The sequence below is a fragment of the Diplotaxodon limnothrissa genome, linkage group LG16, assembly GCF_057381915.1.
Source record: "Diplotaxodon limnothrissa isolate DT_005_m linkage group LG16, D_limnothrissa_male_GT1.1, whole genome shotgun sequence".
Taxonomy (NCBI): Eukaryota; Metazoa; Chordata; class Actinopteri; order Cichliformes; family Cichlidae; genus Diplotaxodon; species Diplotaxodon limnothrissa.
The window spans coordinates 18,258,261-18,272,778 of NC_140611.1; the positions used below are offsets into that span (position 1 = coordinate 18,258,261).

The 14,518-nt window shown below is 39.3% G+C and overlaps 2 protein-coding genes across 3 annotated transcripts in view; both read right to left on the reverse strand.

The window, feature by feature from the left end:
* Positions 1-469: 469 nt before the first annotated feature.
* Positions 470-9,505, reverse strand: phf11 (PHD finger protein 11). Its single transcript, XM_085374087.1, has 18 exons — positions 9,349-9,505; positions 7,472-7,576; positions 7,251-7,384; positions 7,083-7,117; positions 6,902-7,005; positions 6,111-6,181; positions 5,945-5,994; positions 5,777-5,856; positions 5,665-5,687; positions 4,467-4,534; positions 4,289-4,377; positions 4,153-4,172; positions 3,799-3,833; positions 3,649-3,701; positions 3,219-3,378; positions 1,728-2,099; positions 1,566-1,637; positions 470-810 (listed from the first exon to the last, which is right to left on the reverse strand). The coding sequence occupies exons 1-18, from the start codon at positions 9,454-9,456 to the stop codon at positions 734-736; spliced, it is 1,656 nt and encodes a 551-aa protein (XP_085230213.1). The 5' UTR covers positions 9,457-9,505; the 3' UTR covers positions 470-733.
* Positions 9,506-12,337: 2,832 nt separating this feature from the next.
* mcf2lb (mcf.2 cell line derived transforming sequence-like b) overlaps positions 12,338-14,518 on the reverse strand; it is a 62,492-nt gene continuing 60,311 nt past the window's right edge. For both annotated transcript variants that reach the window (XM_085375281.1, XM_085375280.1), the window contains 3 exons: positions 12,706-12,818; positions 12,514-12,617; positions 12,338-12,417 (listed from right to left, as the gene is read on the reverse strand). In XM_085375281.1, coding sequence (XP_085231407.1) covers positions 12,338-12,417; positions 12,514-12,617; positions 12,706-12,818 — 297 coding nt within the window. The remainder of the gene's footprint in view (positions 12,418-12,513; positions 12,618-12,705; positions 12,819-14,518) is intronic.

Below are 14,518 nucleotides of genomic sequence, written 5' to 3' on the forward strand. Positions count from 1 at the left end.
GGTTATAAAGTGCCAGTTAAATTATCTAACCTATGCAAATAAATAAAAAAACACCTTGATCATCTTATCTGTAAACTTCTCAATGAGACAAAATGGAGAAAGAAAACTGTTTTGTTTTTTTTTGTTTTTTTAAATCATAGTAAAGTCAGAAAAACAGCACATCAGGTTTTTCTTTGGGGTGCCAGTAAACTAGAACATGTTAACACTTTCTGCAAAAATGAAAAATATAAAATGATCAGAGTATGGGAAAAAAAATATAAAACTGCTCAAGTAACTTAACTTCAAGTGATTAATCCAACACATCTCTGGCATACTGTCATTACCGTCTTAAAACATTTTACTTTTTAAAACTCCTCTTTGATAAATAACATAAGAAAAAACAGACACTATGAACATAGAAATTCCTTAAACATATGGTAAACCTTTTCCAGTGTTTTTTTTTTTTTTACAGTTTAAGAATCTTGTGGGATATAGTTTGATATAAATCTTTGTATTGTACAATAATATAGAAAAAAAAGAACAGTCTTGAATTACAAAAAACAAACATTTTTAGTAACTCAAATACAGCAAAACAAACAAAAAAAAACTTGAATCATTTCAGTTAATCACTCAGCTAAAATATCATTCATATTAAGGCCTACTCCATATAAAAGTATAAATTTTTTTTATAAAATGTAATCACAGACAAAAGAACCTAGCTTTAATAGCTAACACTCAGTAGCTGCTCATCAGCTCATTTTCTCAGTGCTGAGACGACATCTTTCATCGCTGCCGCTGCCTTCTGCAGTTCCATTTGTTTTTTCTGTAGCTCTGTAACCACAGTGAACTGTCATTTAGTGATTACAATAAAAAAGGAGAAACATCTTTTAAAAATAAAACAACAAAAAGTAAAACGACTTAATAGCAATTATTTCTACAGTATGTTTTTTCCCCCAAACTTCTGAAATAGTTCCCAAAGAGCTTTTAGCTGGAAAATTGGCATTTCAGTAATGCTGTGCACTGTGTCCTTAATAGATTTGCAGAAACGTGACTAGTGGAGGACAAAAACTGTTGCAGGCTTTAAGGGGAAAAAAACAACCTGCAGAAGATGAACAGTATCTGAAAGTCACATCATTAAGAAAAAAACCCCAATCAAAGACCTGGCAAAGGACTTGAGAGGTGCATCTGGTCCTGCCATATATCTCTGCAAAGTGTCCAGGAGCTCAGTGACACAAACCCCAGTGTCTAATAATCGTGCCCAGATGTCAGATGGTGTCTAATCAGCCACATTAGGACAGAAGTTGGATCAGCCTGTCATTGCAATTTTTAACTTTATTAACTTGATATTTGAATTATGCCCTTATATGGTTGTAGATTTTGGTTTCCACTGACCACTGCTGTTTCATTTTTTTCTCATTGAATTACAGAATATATCAATACACACAGTTTCCATGGTATTGTAAATGCTATGAGTATCTATAGGTCATCTGTTGAAACCTCTTGAAATGCTATCAATGAAGCAGACATTAACTTCTGTTAATCGGCCAACTAATACCACACCCCTAGAGCAGTACTGTGTACTTTACCTTCTTGCTGCTTAGCCACAAATTCTGACAATTTTCCAGAAGCTGCCATCACCGACAGTGCAAGATCATATTCTGTGGAGAAAAAAATAAAATTTTCACAATCCCCAGTTTAAAACATTAAAAAAGGTCAGACAGAGTCTCATAAGTGTCATGCACCCTTACCCTCCTGGCTGGCCTGATCTGACTGGATTTTGCTGGAGATATTTTTCATCCCATCAAGGAAGTCAGTGAAGATGGCCTCTGTACATCCTGCTGCATTACAGCTTTTCCAGAAGCTGCTGGAGTCAATTTTGGGCTCTGGACTTGAGGGAAGTGCCACAGGAGAGGAAGAGGAGGAGTTAATGGATACACTGGCGCATTCAGGCGGAGCCAGGGCTGTGGCCGAGCTAGTGCAGGGAGGTGAAGTATGAGACTTCAGGGAGGTGAAGTATGGAGGGGGAGATTTGGACTGGCCAGGAGAGGGAGGGGGTGAGACAGAGGATCCACCGGTGAGTTGACCCGGGGTTTGGACAGCGTTCTGCTTGGGACTGGACCCTAAGAAGAGAGTTAGTTCTATAAGTAATCCCATCTTTTTATCATTTCAAAACCCTTACTCCTGTCTGATTCTTAAAAAATCTACACATTTCATGCAACAGCAACTTCCTAAGCTTTCTAGATAAGTGTTTGACATGGCACATTTCTTCTTTCTACGTTTTTCAGTGAATGTGTCTTAATAATTTCATTGTGTGCTTTTTCAAACAAAGCTTGCACATAACCTTCACTTTGCGTTTTATAAATGTGAAATACTCTCGTAGCGCGACTTCTTTCTCATTCATAAAAATCATAAAGATTAATCAGCCACAAGATTAAAATCACCTGCCTTAATATTAGATCTGCTTTGTGCCACAGTAACACCTTTGAGCTGTCAAGGCAGGGATTCCACAAGCCCTCAGCAGGTTTCCTCAGCAGGTTTCCTGAGGTATCAAGAACTAATATGACAGTAGCAGCTCGTTTAAGCTGCAAGGCAGGGCCTCATGGATGGGTCTCATTTTGTCAGCAGATCCCATAGATGTGCAATTGTGTTAAACTACTTGCTGAGATCATAAACTCACCAAGAAGTGCTTAAAGTTCTAGAAAACAAATTTTATATTCCTCTTTTTTTGCAATCAGGATAGTCCTTTTTACACCACAAAGCTACTTCCTTCTTTTATATATAGCCTATGGCTGTTGTAACTGCAATTCATAGCCATCAAGTCCTTAAACGTCCCATTTTTCAAATTCAAATGCATCAACTTTCAGAGGCAATTCTTGTTCCCTATAGTAGCCCACCCAGACTATACTACGGAAGAGGATTAGGGACACTGGAAAAAAAAAAAATCTGGGGAAAAAAAAATCTGAGAAAAAAGTCAGACTTTTTCATCAAAATGATGTTTTTTTCAGAATTCTGAGAAAAAAGTCAGAATTCTGACTTTTTTCTCAGAATTCAGGAAAAGAAGAAAAAAGAAAAAAAAAGACGTGCCCATTTCCCCCCCCCCCCAGTGGCCCTAATCCTCTTCCGTACTATGCAGGTGTCTTTATAGTCAGATAAAAGTTTTGCCTAACTGCTGTGTAATCATTATCAAAGCTCTTTGTTCTTATAAAACATTTGATCAGTCCCAGGAGGAGAAACCTTACCCTCGTGTTCATCTACGACCGGCTCTACATCTGCATTAACCAGAACATCTTCAGGTGGAGCAGATTCAGTCTGAGGTGAGAGTTCACCAGCTGACATTGTAAGTGACTGGGTCTGTATGCAGATCTTTACGGGAAGCAGCAGACTCTCTGACTCAGCATCCTCAGAAGACAAAGAAAACACATCTCATCACACCTCATATGAATCCCATGCAAAAAAGAGGGATTTCCTTTAGTGACAAAATCTATATATATTTCTCTATATCTATATCTATCCATAGATAGAGAGAGAGATAAATAAAGAGAGATATAGAGATATATATAGAAGACCAAATCTTCATAGTTCTAAATTACCAAACATTAAATGTATAACAAAAAAAAGACCATTTATAGCTGCTAAAGACAACGATTAACACAATATCAGAGAACTCACTGATTCTATGATTGTGTCGTCTTCATCATTAAATTCATCCTCAATGCGATTTCCTAAAAGAACCAGACAAGAGGAGTTTGAAAAAATAAATATTTATATCTTTAAAAAAATATTTAGCAAACTATACACACTGAATCAACAACTGCTTACCTGATAAAGACACAGCAGGACTCTTGGTGTCTCTTCTGTAAAGTGGAGAATATAATTTCAAAAAACGACCCTCTGCTGACATTTTTTACAGACCAAGAAAAGAAAAAGTATGTATGCAAAAGCCCTTTGGGGAAAAACTAAGCTTTCATAGGGGATAATTGCATTCATAAGACATGTTTGTGCCTTTTGGTGGTGCTTTGATAGGCTGCAGTTTACTGAAACTTGCAGGTAATTAGCTTTACTGGTTAACTCTGGACAACTTTTCATAATTTTATATACATATAATTTAGAATTACAAATATTAGTGAGACCCCCCCCCCCTGCAGAAACCCCTCCAAAACTAGCAAAACCTACCTGATAACCTCAGGCACAGTCTGCCATCACGAGAAGAGAAATCAACATGTGACAGGACAAAGATGAGACTTCAAATTATTAGACATATTCAGCATACAGTGATGTTATTGAAGAATTGATGAATGATTAGGCGTACTTCGAGCTCTGGGACGGAGTTTGCATTTTCATCTATATCAGACTCTAATGGGGCGTATATATCCATTGGAGTGTTATTGTCATTGTCAACTATATATATAAGATAAAAGAAAGGGGTTTGTTAGCTAGAGTGATAAGCCCACAGAGGTTACATTTTCTTCCCTTGCAACGGGGTTGACCTGAATTTGAAGAATCGGAGAGTCTCCTCTTCCGGCGAAGCTTAGGTTTCAAGAGGGTCTCCTCCCGCCTGTAACAAAGGTAAGGAATCATCACAGCTGTTTGCAAGGTTTGCACCATTTTTATTGTAACCAACAGGACACAATTTGCTCTTCTCATTTCTTTATATTGTCAAGCAGAAATGTTATTTTGTTGTTTGTTGTTATTTTTTTAAAGTGATCTTGAGCAATAGCTCTCCAGGCTTTCTGAAGTCTTTCAAAGTTTTGGTTGCTTTATCGCTAGTTTCCAGTCCAGTCCTTAAACCTGGGCATTTTCAGTTGAATGTTTCTTTTGTTTGTTAAACCCCTTAACACTGATCTATGAATCATTCAAGCTTAAAAAGTGCACTTACCTTAAGGGATAAACCAGTGAACCCATTTGAAATTGTATTTTCAGGCACTTTGTTACTAGCTGCCTGTTGCAAACATGTCACGTCACATCAAGACCTGAGAGATGCATCTGGTCCAGATGATCCATCTATTGTTCACTAAAGCGTCATCAGAAATGGTTTCAGTGTGGCTATCAAAAAGCCATTATTAATGATGCGAAACAGGAAGGAAATTAACAGGTCTTATGGAGTAATGAATTCAAATTGGTAAAATGTTGTCCAGTATGTTTGGAGGAGGTCAGGAGAGAGGGGCAGTCTACACTGATCTGGTGTAGGTCGGTCATAATTTGTGGCTGCATTTCAGCCAGTGGCGTTGGGGATTTTGCCAAAAACGATGGAACATAAATCTAGAAAAGGCAGATTTTCATCCACCATACAATACCACCTGGAAGGTTTCTGATTGGCAAGAAGCCTGGAGAATTATTCCTGTAGAATACATTGACATTTCCAGCTATTCATTCTCTTTTCCTTATCCAATATTGCGGGTCTAAAATGGGCCTATTTCCCATTTCCTAGCAAAATATAAAGAAATGAGCAATGGCTTAAGACTATATAGACCCACTTGAGTTCCTGACTTGTTTTGTGGGTGAAAAAAAACAACAACTGGGGTTTTAAGTGTGAAGTTGTTTAAAGTAAGAACGAACGATGGATCGAACTGTACAGACTTTTAAAATGAGCATTTAAGCTACCATATTAGATATAAGGGTGATATTCTAGCCAAAATTCTGAACGTAAAATTATTGTTCAAGACATAGCGAGCATCCCATACTTACTTGTCACAGTCACTCAACTGTCTCTGTTTAAAAAGCAAAGACAAAAAACTGTAAAAATAACAAGCAAACTTGAAAATAGAACTAAAAAACTTTAAGTGACTGTGAACAACACCTTGGAAGAACTACACATTGTACTGTTAGATGAGCTGGAGTCATAGCTGTGTACAGAGGATCCAGCTGCAGTACCTTCTCCTGCCAATTACAAAGCAATTTAGTATTTGGCACAATGGAAAAAATAACGACTTCATAGTAAATGTCAATCTCTCTGAGCAACACTTACCGTCGGTGTTCTTCTTAAGTGACGCAGGAGCATGTTTGTCACAATATGACCTAAAAACACACATCTGCTAATTACAATGTGATACATAAAAATAAAAAAACAGAAAAATTAAACCACAGACAAATAAGTCAAAAAAGGGGGGAAAAAGATGTTTGTAAATACTCACATAACAATGCTATTAGACAAACTTTCCAAGCTGATATTACCTTCTCTCTTCTCACAGGTTAGGCAACATACCTCATGAAAACAAAACGGATTGGTTATTTATAACAGAGGAGAACGCACACACAAATGCACCACATAGCTCGCAGGTTAATGATGATAATCTCTGGCTCCATTCCACTGGTGGAGGTTTCTTCCTGTTAAAAGGGAGTTTTTCCTTCTCACCGTCACCAAATGCTTGCTTATGTGTTACTGTACACACTTTTACCTTACAATATAAAATACTCTAAAGTGAACGTTGTTGTCCTTTGGTGATACACAAATAAGGCTGAATTGATGATTGATTTTGTAATGGTATCATCAGACTTGTGGTCATGTCTTTGACTGAGTCTGACTCAAGTATGTTCAGCACCCCAACTGCTGATGTAGGAAATCGCACAGACATGCATGTGTAAAGTCTGCGCTTACACTGTTATTTTGCTTAATTCCTCATGGGATCTACTAATTTTGACCCATTTGGTTAACTACAGAAATTAACTGTTCGAGTCTGTGTTTATCAGTTAGTGCATTGTTAGCAAATCTTAGTCAATCAACTACCATCTGTGCATTCTTGCGATCCATGCTACATTGCTTCACATAGCAAAATTTGGCCTTTTGTTGAAATTACTAAAAAAAAAAAAAAAAAACACACACACAAAAACAACAACAAACCCAAAACTGCAGGATCAAGCTGCTAGAGAGAGATGGGGGCCTCTCCCCCCCAAAAGTCTGTTTTAGTAAATCCATAAATCTAACCTTAGATGGTCCGGGTGCGTTGGGGTTTGGGGAGTTTTTGAGTTTTTTGGAGGTTCTGGGCTTTTTGGTGGAAGAGGCAAACTCATTTGTGGAAGCGCTTTTTTCTGGTCATGAGAAATAAAAATGAAAATCAAAGTCTGTCATACACTGAATAAATAAAGGATAAAAATTCAAAACTTACGTGTTTGCTGCTCAGAGTGAGATGAGCAGTATATCCTGTTAGAAAAACACATAAAACACATTTTTAGACAACTACAATTGTCCCAAGCAGTGCACAGCAGGAGTTTTTATTTTTAGGATAACTGAATATCTTTTTCGACAGGCAATTAAGCAGATCTGTTAAACTGACACATAGCGCCCATGGTCATCATCTTCAATAGTCGTCGCTCCCTCTTTAAGAGCACACGGGTAATGGTAGGACTTTTTGCAGCGTTTGACTTCACACCCAGCAGTGGCTCCCCTTTTCTTACAGTGGTTACAGGTCTAAAGCAAACAAAGGAGTAAGACATTTAAACATTGCTCCCAGTGCGCGCTATACTTTAAATCACACAATTTCTAATATATATTTACCAGCTTGCTTCCTCGTTTCACCTCATTCAGCACATCCCCCACCGAGAAGCCAAACAGGTCATCGAACTGTGGTGAATCCCGGCAAAAGATGCCAGCAGAAAATAACTGGAAATAACAAACAACACGAAATTCACGTGAAGGACATAAATGAGCATGAAGTAGAAAAACGGTAAATGGACTGGTTCTTATAGAGGGCTTTTCTACTCCACCTTACCACTCAAAGCACTTTATGCAGCATGACTCATTTGCCCAAGCACTTTTCTTCTATGCTTAAGTACTTTCTATCCAACATTGACACTTCAGGGGACACATTGAAGCAATTGGGCCCTGGACTTGGACTGGAGGAACCGCGATTGAACCCAGGGATTGAACCACCAACCTTCAGATTAGTAGATGGCCTGCTCTACCTCCTGAGCTACATCTACCCTAAACTTGTGAGTTCATAAATATGGCATTTGTCCTAAAGCAACTCAAAAGAGGTTAAGGTAATCCAGGTAAGTATGTGTAAATGCATGTGCTTGTGCACGTGTCCCCTCTTGAAGTGTTTTTTTTTTTTTTTTTTAAAGTAATAAAAACATGGCTGTACACTTAGATATAATCAGTTAAAATAATAGATTTGGTTTATTAGACTAAGTAAGCCAATACTTAAAATTCATAAACTAGCCACCAAATGTCATGTTTCCTCGGTTAAGATCCTCTGCTAAGCCTTGAGTGCAGACACCTTGTGCGTGGCTGTGTCTTCAGGCTGAGATCAGGTGACTGACTTGACACTAAGTATACTGCTTTGGCAGAACACTTTGGGTCATTATTCATTCACTCTGAGAAGGGCTGTACAATCACTTTGGCAGCATTTGGCTGAATCTGAGCTGAGACTGTAGCTCTGTACTCTTCACCGTTTATCCTGCCGCGTCTATCGGCAATCCCATCATCAGTAAACACTAGTGCTGGCCATGCTCACAACAAAACATAGATAATGTAGTATGCTTCAGCTCACGATGTGAAGGCTCTTTTGCTGACTTTTTTCTGGCAAAGTCTAATCTGACCTTCATGTTCTTGAGTGTAAACCGCGGTGTGCACCTCGTAAACCGTCTGCATCTCCATTCATGAAGGAGTCTCTAGACAATACTTCGCCAACTTACTTGTTTACATGTTATCAAGTTGTTTTTTTTTCTCTCAACCAAAGAAAGAATTTGTGTGATCACACACTTTAGTTGTCTTCTGTGGTCTTTCAGGCCTTTTGATGCTGCTGGGCCAAAAAGCGATTGCCTACCAAAAACAGATTTCCAGTATTTGCCAAAAAAAAAATGTATCCCTCATGAATAATATAAAGTCATCTTGAGCCACAAGGTAGAAGCTGCAATCAGTTTTTGGCAAAATGACTTTTCTATATCTTTTATTTGTCCACATAAAAAGTCTCAGTGACACTGACAAAAATAGCTTTAAGAGGATCCAGGAGGACAGCAGAACTACATGGAACCCTTGGAAATCAGTTATGGCAGTGTTTTCCTGCTTTTTAAGAACGTACCACCTTCATCTGTATCCACTGTGATGCCATTAGAAGCATATACGGCACAAACTGTGCCGATTAGTGTTAATCGTCGCATTTTAATGTTACAGCAATTGCAACAGAACTCATCTTTAAACTGCTGGAAAGTTTATATGCATGAATCAATTTGTACGTTTATCAAAGGTGGTAGCCTATAAGGAAATTAAAGGCGTCAGGAAAAATTACTCGTGTGCGTTATTTTTATAACTTTTCCACACTTCTTGTCCACAGTTACGTTGTGGACTTAACCGCTGCACTGAGCGGTGAATCAAGTCCTCGTCGTTACACACGAAATAAAGACGAAGAACAAAAGAAGCGTGCTTGTATTTACCAGGCAGTTCTGGTGAGCCGTGACTTCATCTTTAGTCGACAAGGTTCCGGTAATCTTCGTCTCTTTGGATCGCTGACAAAGTATGCAGGCCACTCTGCTATTGCTCATTTTTTACCGACAAACACACCGCTTCCACTTTTTCTATCAGGCTTGCTCGCATGCGTCCATGTTGAATCAGCGCTGCTGTTCAAAAACGATTTCTTATCTACTTCGCCGCCCATTTCTTTGGGGTTGCCAGGTTCTATCAGAAACATCCTCCTTTCAGTCACCACCGCATGGAAACGCATTTCAATCGACGGAGAGAGAAACTGATGCGAAATTGCGACTAATATCCATCTTCTTTGGATAACTATTTTTAGGTTACCTTCACTTTAATACCCGACAAGAAAAAAAAAACTAACCAACCTTTGGCTGCTCACCAAATAAGATTCATTGTCGGCTTATTATTTCCGGTGAATATAGAGCTATGATATTAATCGATAATAATACAATATTTTGTATTTTTTAAAGTTTAAAAAAAAAAATTAGTAATAAAAATGTTCTCTGGCTGGGGAAAAAAGGTGGAGGCAAAAGCAACCTACATTGCAACCTATATTAGTTCACGGTTCAACCCATTGTCTATCTAAGGAAATGATCCTTAATACTATTTTAGAAAAGTTTCTTATGGGGTTCCGAGAGAGAGAGAGAGAGAGTGTGTCTGTCTCAAATACCACATTTCAATGAAAGGGGTATGTTAGTTCCTTACTACGATTTTTTGTTTGTTTGTTTGTTTGATTTATTTATTTATTGGGGGAAAGCTATGAAAAGACCTGGCAACCCGTTAATTTGTTTCAGTTTCGTTTCTCGCTTTTTGTTGTTAGCCTACGACCACAGCTCTTTGAGAAACAGCTGGTTACAGAAATGTTTCAGGATGACTCAGAAATCAAAAGCAGAAGGCTTCAGATTACATCTCAGCACCGAGAGAGAGAGAGACAGTAAGTGAATTGTCACAAGTCATTTATGTAAAAAACAAAACAAAACTGGACAAGTCACAAAGCAGTGACATCACCATACTTAATGTACAATATAGCATCTCCTTTAACAAACATGACAGACACATATTAATAAACAATATCTACATTCCAAACATTTTCCCTCTGCTGGGAATAAGTTAGCCTATACAGTGATCTCCCATTATTCACATGGATACATTTGTAAAACTGTAGCATATATGAAAATGCACAAAGAGTTTGACCAGGCTATCAGAGACAAAAGCAAAAGGACAAAAGCTCACACACACAAACTCTGGAGAGCTGGTGACAGAACAGGTTTCTAATGACAGACTGACAGCAGACAGGAGGAGAGTTTACAGACAACAATAAAATTAAAGAGTGGATGAATATCTGTGGGTGCTTCATACAAATAAATAAACTTTTTTTTTTTTTTTTTTTAAAGTGGACAGAGAGTTGGCTCTCAGGAAAAATTCATTCAAGCTAAAGAAAGTGGACATTGCCCTCTTTCTCATTCAGAGTTAAAATATGAACTCCTGAAGAAATTAGTGCATGTGAACACAAAGACAGCTGTTGTCCACTAACCTCTCCCCGCTTTTAGTGTGAGCATAAATAGATGCATTTGCTGAGATCAGTCCTGCTGGCCCATTCATACATCTATTACATTATCAGCACGTGGATCTTCTGTCTCCATGACAGATCTATACAGTGAAATTACCATATGCATGTGTTTTGTTCCTTCACAGTAAATGTATAACATTCTGAATGTGCAGTGTATGTGAGAGGTTAGAAAAATTAAATAAAAATGCAGTTTTGTTTCATTAACTCATGACTGCCAATGGCAGGAAAACACAGCAAATATGTCTCCTCATATGCCACACAGGGTGAGATCCTATATGCTAAAATGTGATGGAAATACCCCCTGGTAGCCCAGCCCTGTTGATTTTCATGCTGTCAGCCCGGTGTTTTTTCTTGGTTAATTGTTCTTTAGGTTGATAATTAATGATCTATAATCTATGTTCAGGAGGTAAGCATCCCTTGGAGTAAGGGGTAGGAGGTTGTCATTCAGACTGTCATTGTCAGAGTGCAGTCTTTGCCCTCTTAAAGGTGTGGCTGGTTTGTATTTGCTATTGGCAACTCAGAAGAAGAGCTTTTTGGAAGAGCTGAAGCTCTGCTGGTCTTTTCCTATTATGGCAGGTGTGCTAGGACCTTGAACATTGGGACATGGGGGGCACTGCAACATGGGACCTGTCTTTGATTTCTTATAATGAAAAGAACAAGAGAAAAGATGTGTTCATACTGGGGCATTCCCACTGAGCTGTAAACATGATGAAACAGGCATATGGAATAGCAGATGTGCCTGCATTCTTCAGGTGTCGTCTGTCACTCAACCAGGGGTGCGGCCACCTCCTGGAGAGCAATGTGGGGTGTCCCATCTGTGTAATCTGTGCAGCGGCATCTTGGGGAACACCCTGTACATTTGTGAGGTTCTGTCAGCCTGTGGATTCACGTTACCAGCCACTGGTTGACTAGAAGTTGTCTGTTCCTCTTGATGCTGCTTTAAGTCATCCACTTTGTTTACTGCCACTGGCAGTAAGGAAGAAGTAAAACAGTACAGAAGTTGGATGACTGTGGTTCTGTGAAACCCAAGATGATTGCCAGTCATGCTGGTCACTTGGAAAATTTCAGCATGAGAAGTTTCATAGAGCTCATATGTAGCCTACCAAGTTATTTATAGTGCATATGCACAGGTAGCCTACACATCATGCATATGATTTTGTTTATATAAGATTTCAACACGTGCAGACTATGAGGAGACATTTTGTTTACTGCCACCGGCAGTGATCCTAGAATTCATAAAACTATAGTTACCTTTGTAACTTCTGTTTTCTGTGGAAAATTGACAAAATTCATGATTACATATGCTGGCAAAACGGTACAGATAGCCACATGATGTAGGAATGATGGCAGTTTGATGATGAAGAAAGTGCAGAGTATTTTCAGGGTTTGATATCAGAGAAGCTTGTGTAGGTCTCACTGCAGCTAGATGATGTGCTGAGGTTCCCAGAGCCACTGCCTTCTGTTTGAAACACAGCCACATTGAGGAGTTAATGCATGTGTAACAAATGCATGTTGGATTTTGACATGATTTATTTGGGACTGTTTCTTAGAATACCTGAGCTGGTGAGAGACTGACAAGACTTTGATTTTCCAATGAGGTTGATAAGATTAGCAGCAGGAATCCAACCCTCCTTAGATGTGTTTAAGTTACGCACAAGCCTAGACACAAAAGTATAGTTAAACCAATGCTTCTAAATTATAGATTTTTTTATTAGTTCACATAGATAATATAAGGTTGTAACCTCACCACTGTCCATCGTCCCCCTCCTTGACCAGCTGCACTACATCTCCGCTCTTCACAGAGAGCTCTTGAGCGCCACCGATCTCATACTCAGCCGTGACGGTGTATTTTCCAGCACACTGTTCATAGTCAAGATAAGAGACGGATTCAAGAGAAATTCAGCAATCTTTCCAGATCATGAGTAACACGTTAAGATAATTCCATAAATGGATTTCCATTAATGTCACACAATACAAAAAACAGTTGCATGCCTTCAGTTACCATAGGCTCTTCCAAACCTCCAAAATCATGTTTCATGCGTGTTGAATTGTCTCTTCTTCACTTTACACTACAGTTTTAGATCTATTAGAAAGTAATGGCTTTATGACAGTTCTGAAGTCATTCTGTGACAGCTCAGATTAATAAGACTCAGCAGTAATTGATATCAGAGTTTTGACAAAAGGTTAGCAAGAGTTGAAATCAGCTTTAAGCTTTCAGCTGTTTGTGGAAGTCTTTCTTCTGAATTTATCAGTATTGGAAAGCAGCAGCATCCTCCTACGAGCACAACAGTGGCAACTTTATCAAGTACTTATAAAGTTACAGTTTTAAACTGTTACTATTAACTAAAGTGTACAGCAATACTTTTCTACAATGGCAGAAAGACTTGCACACATTATATGGTAAATGGCCTGTATTTATATAGCGCTTTTAATAGTCCCTAAGGACCCCAAAGCGCTCTACATATGCAGTCATCCACCCATTCACACACACATTCACACACTGGTGATGGCAAGCTACATTGTAGCCACAGCCACCCTGGGCGCACTGACAGAGGCGAGGCTACCGGACACTGGCGCCACTGGGCCCTCTGACCACCACCAGTAGGCAACGGGTGAAGTGTCTTGCCCAAGGACACAACGACCGAGACTGTCCAAGCCGGGGCTCGAACCGGCAACCTTCTGATTACAAGGCCTATATAATACAGGGAGTGCAGAATTATTAGGCAAATGAGTATTTTGTCCACATCATCCTCTTCATGCATGTTGTCTTACTCCAAGCTGTATAGGCTCGAAAGCCTACTACCAATTAAGCATATTAGGTGATGTGCATCTCTGTAATGAGAAGGGGTGTGGTCTAATGACATCAACACCCTATATCAGGTGTGCATAATCATTAGGCAACTTCCTTTCCTTTGGCAAAATGGGTCAAAAGAAGGACTTGACAGGCTCAGAAAAGTCAAAAATAGTGAGATATCTTGCAGAGGGATGCAGCAGTCTCAAAATTGCAAAGCTTCTGAAGCGTGATCATCGAACAATCAAGCGTTTCATTCAAATAGTCAACAGGGTCGCAAGAAGCGTGTGGAAAAACCAAGGCGCAAAATAACTGCCCATGAACTGAGAAAAGTCAAGCGTGCAGCTGCCAAGATGCCACTTGCCACCAGTTTGGCCATATTTCAGAGCTGCAACATCACTGGAGTGCCCAAAAGCACAAGGTGTGCAATACTCAGAGACATGGCCAAGGTAAGAAAGGCTGAAAGACGACCACCACTGAACAAGACACACAAGCTGAAACGTCAAGACTGGGCCAAGAAATATCTCAAGACGGATTTTTCTAAGGTTTTATGGACTGATGAAATGAGGGTGAGTCTTGATGGGCCAGATGGATGGGCCCGTGGCTGGATTGGTAAAGGGCAGAGAGCTCCAGTCCGACTCAGACGCCAGCAAGGTGGAGGTGGAGTACTGGTTTGGGCTGGTATCATCAGAGATGAGCTTGTGGGGCCTTTTCGGGTTGAGGATGGAGTCAAGCTCAACTCCCAGTCCTACTGCCAGTTTCTGGAAGA

Bases quoted from the DNA above. Each gene is read 5' to 3' on its own strand.
- phf11 (XM_085374087.1), bottom strand. From the start codon at position 9,456: ATGAGCAATAGCAGAGTGGCCTGCATACTTTGTCAGCGATCCAAAGAG. The intron at 6,182-6,901 runs GTTAGATTTATG...TGTTTTCATGAG, and splicing joins ACGCACCCGGACCATCTAAG to GTATGTTGCCTAACCTGTGA. The intron at 2,100-3,218 runs GTAAGGTTTCTC...CTCTCTTCTTAG, and splicing joins GGTCGTAGATGAACACGAGG to GGTCCAGTCCCAAGCAGAAC.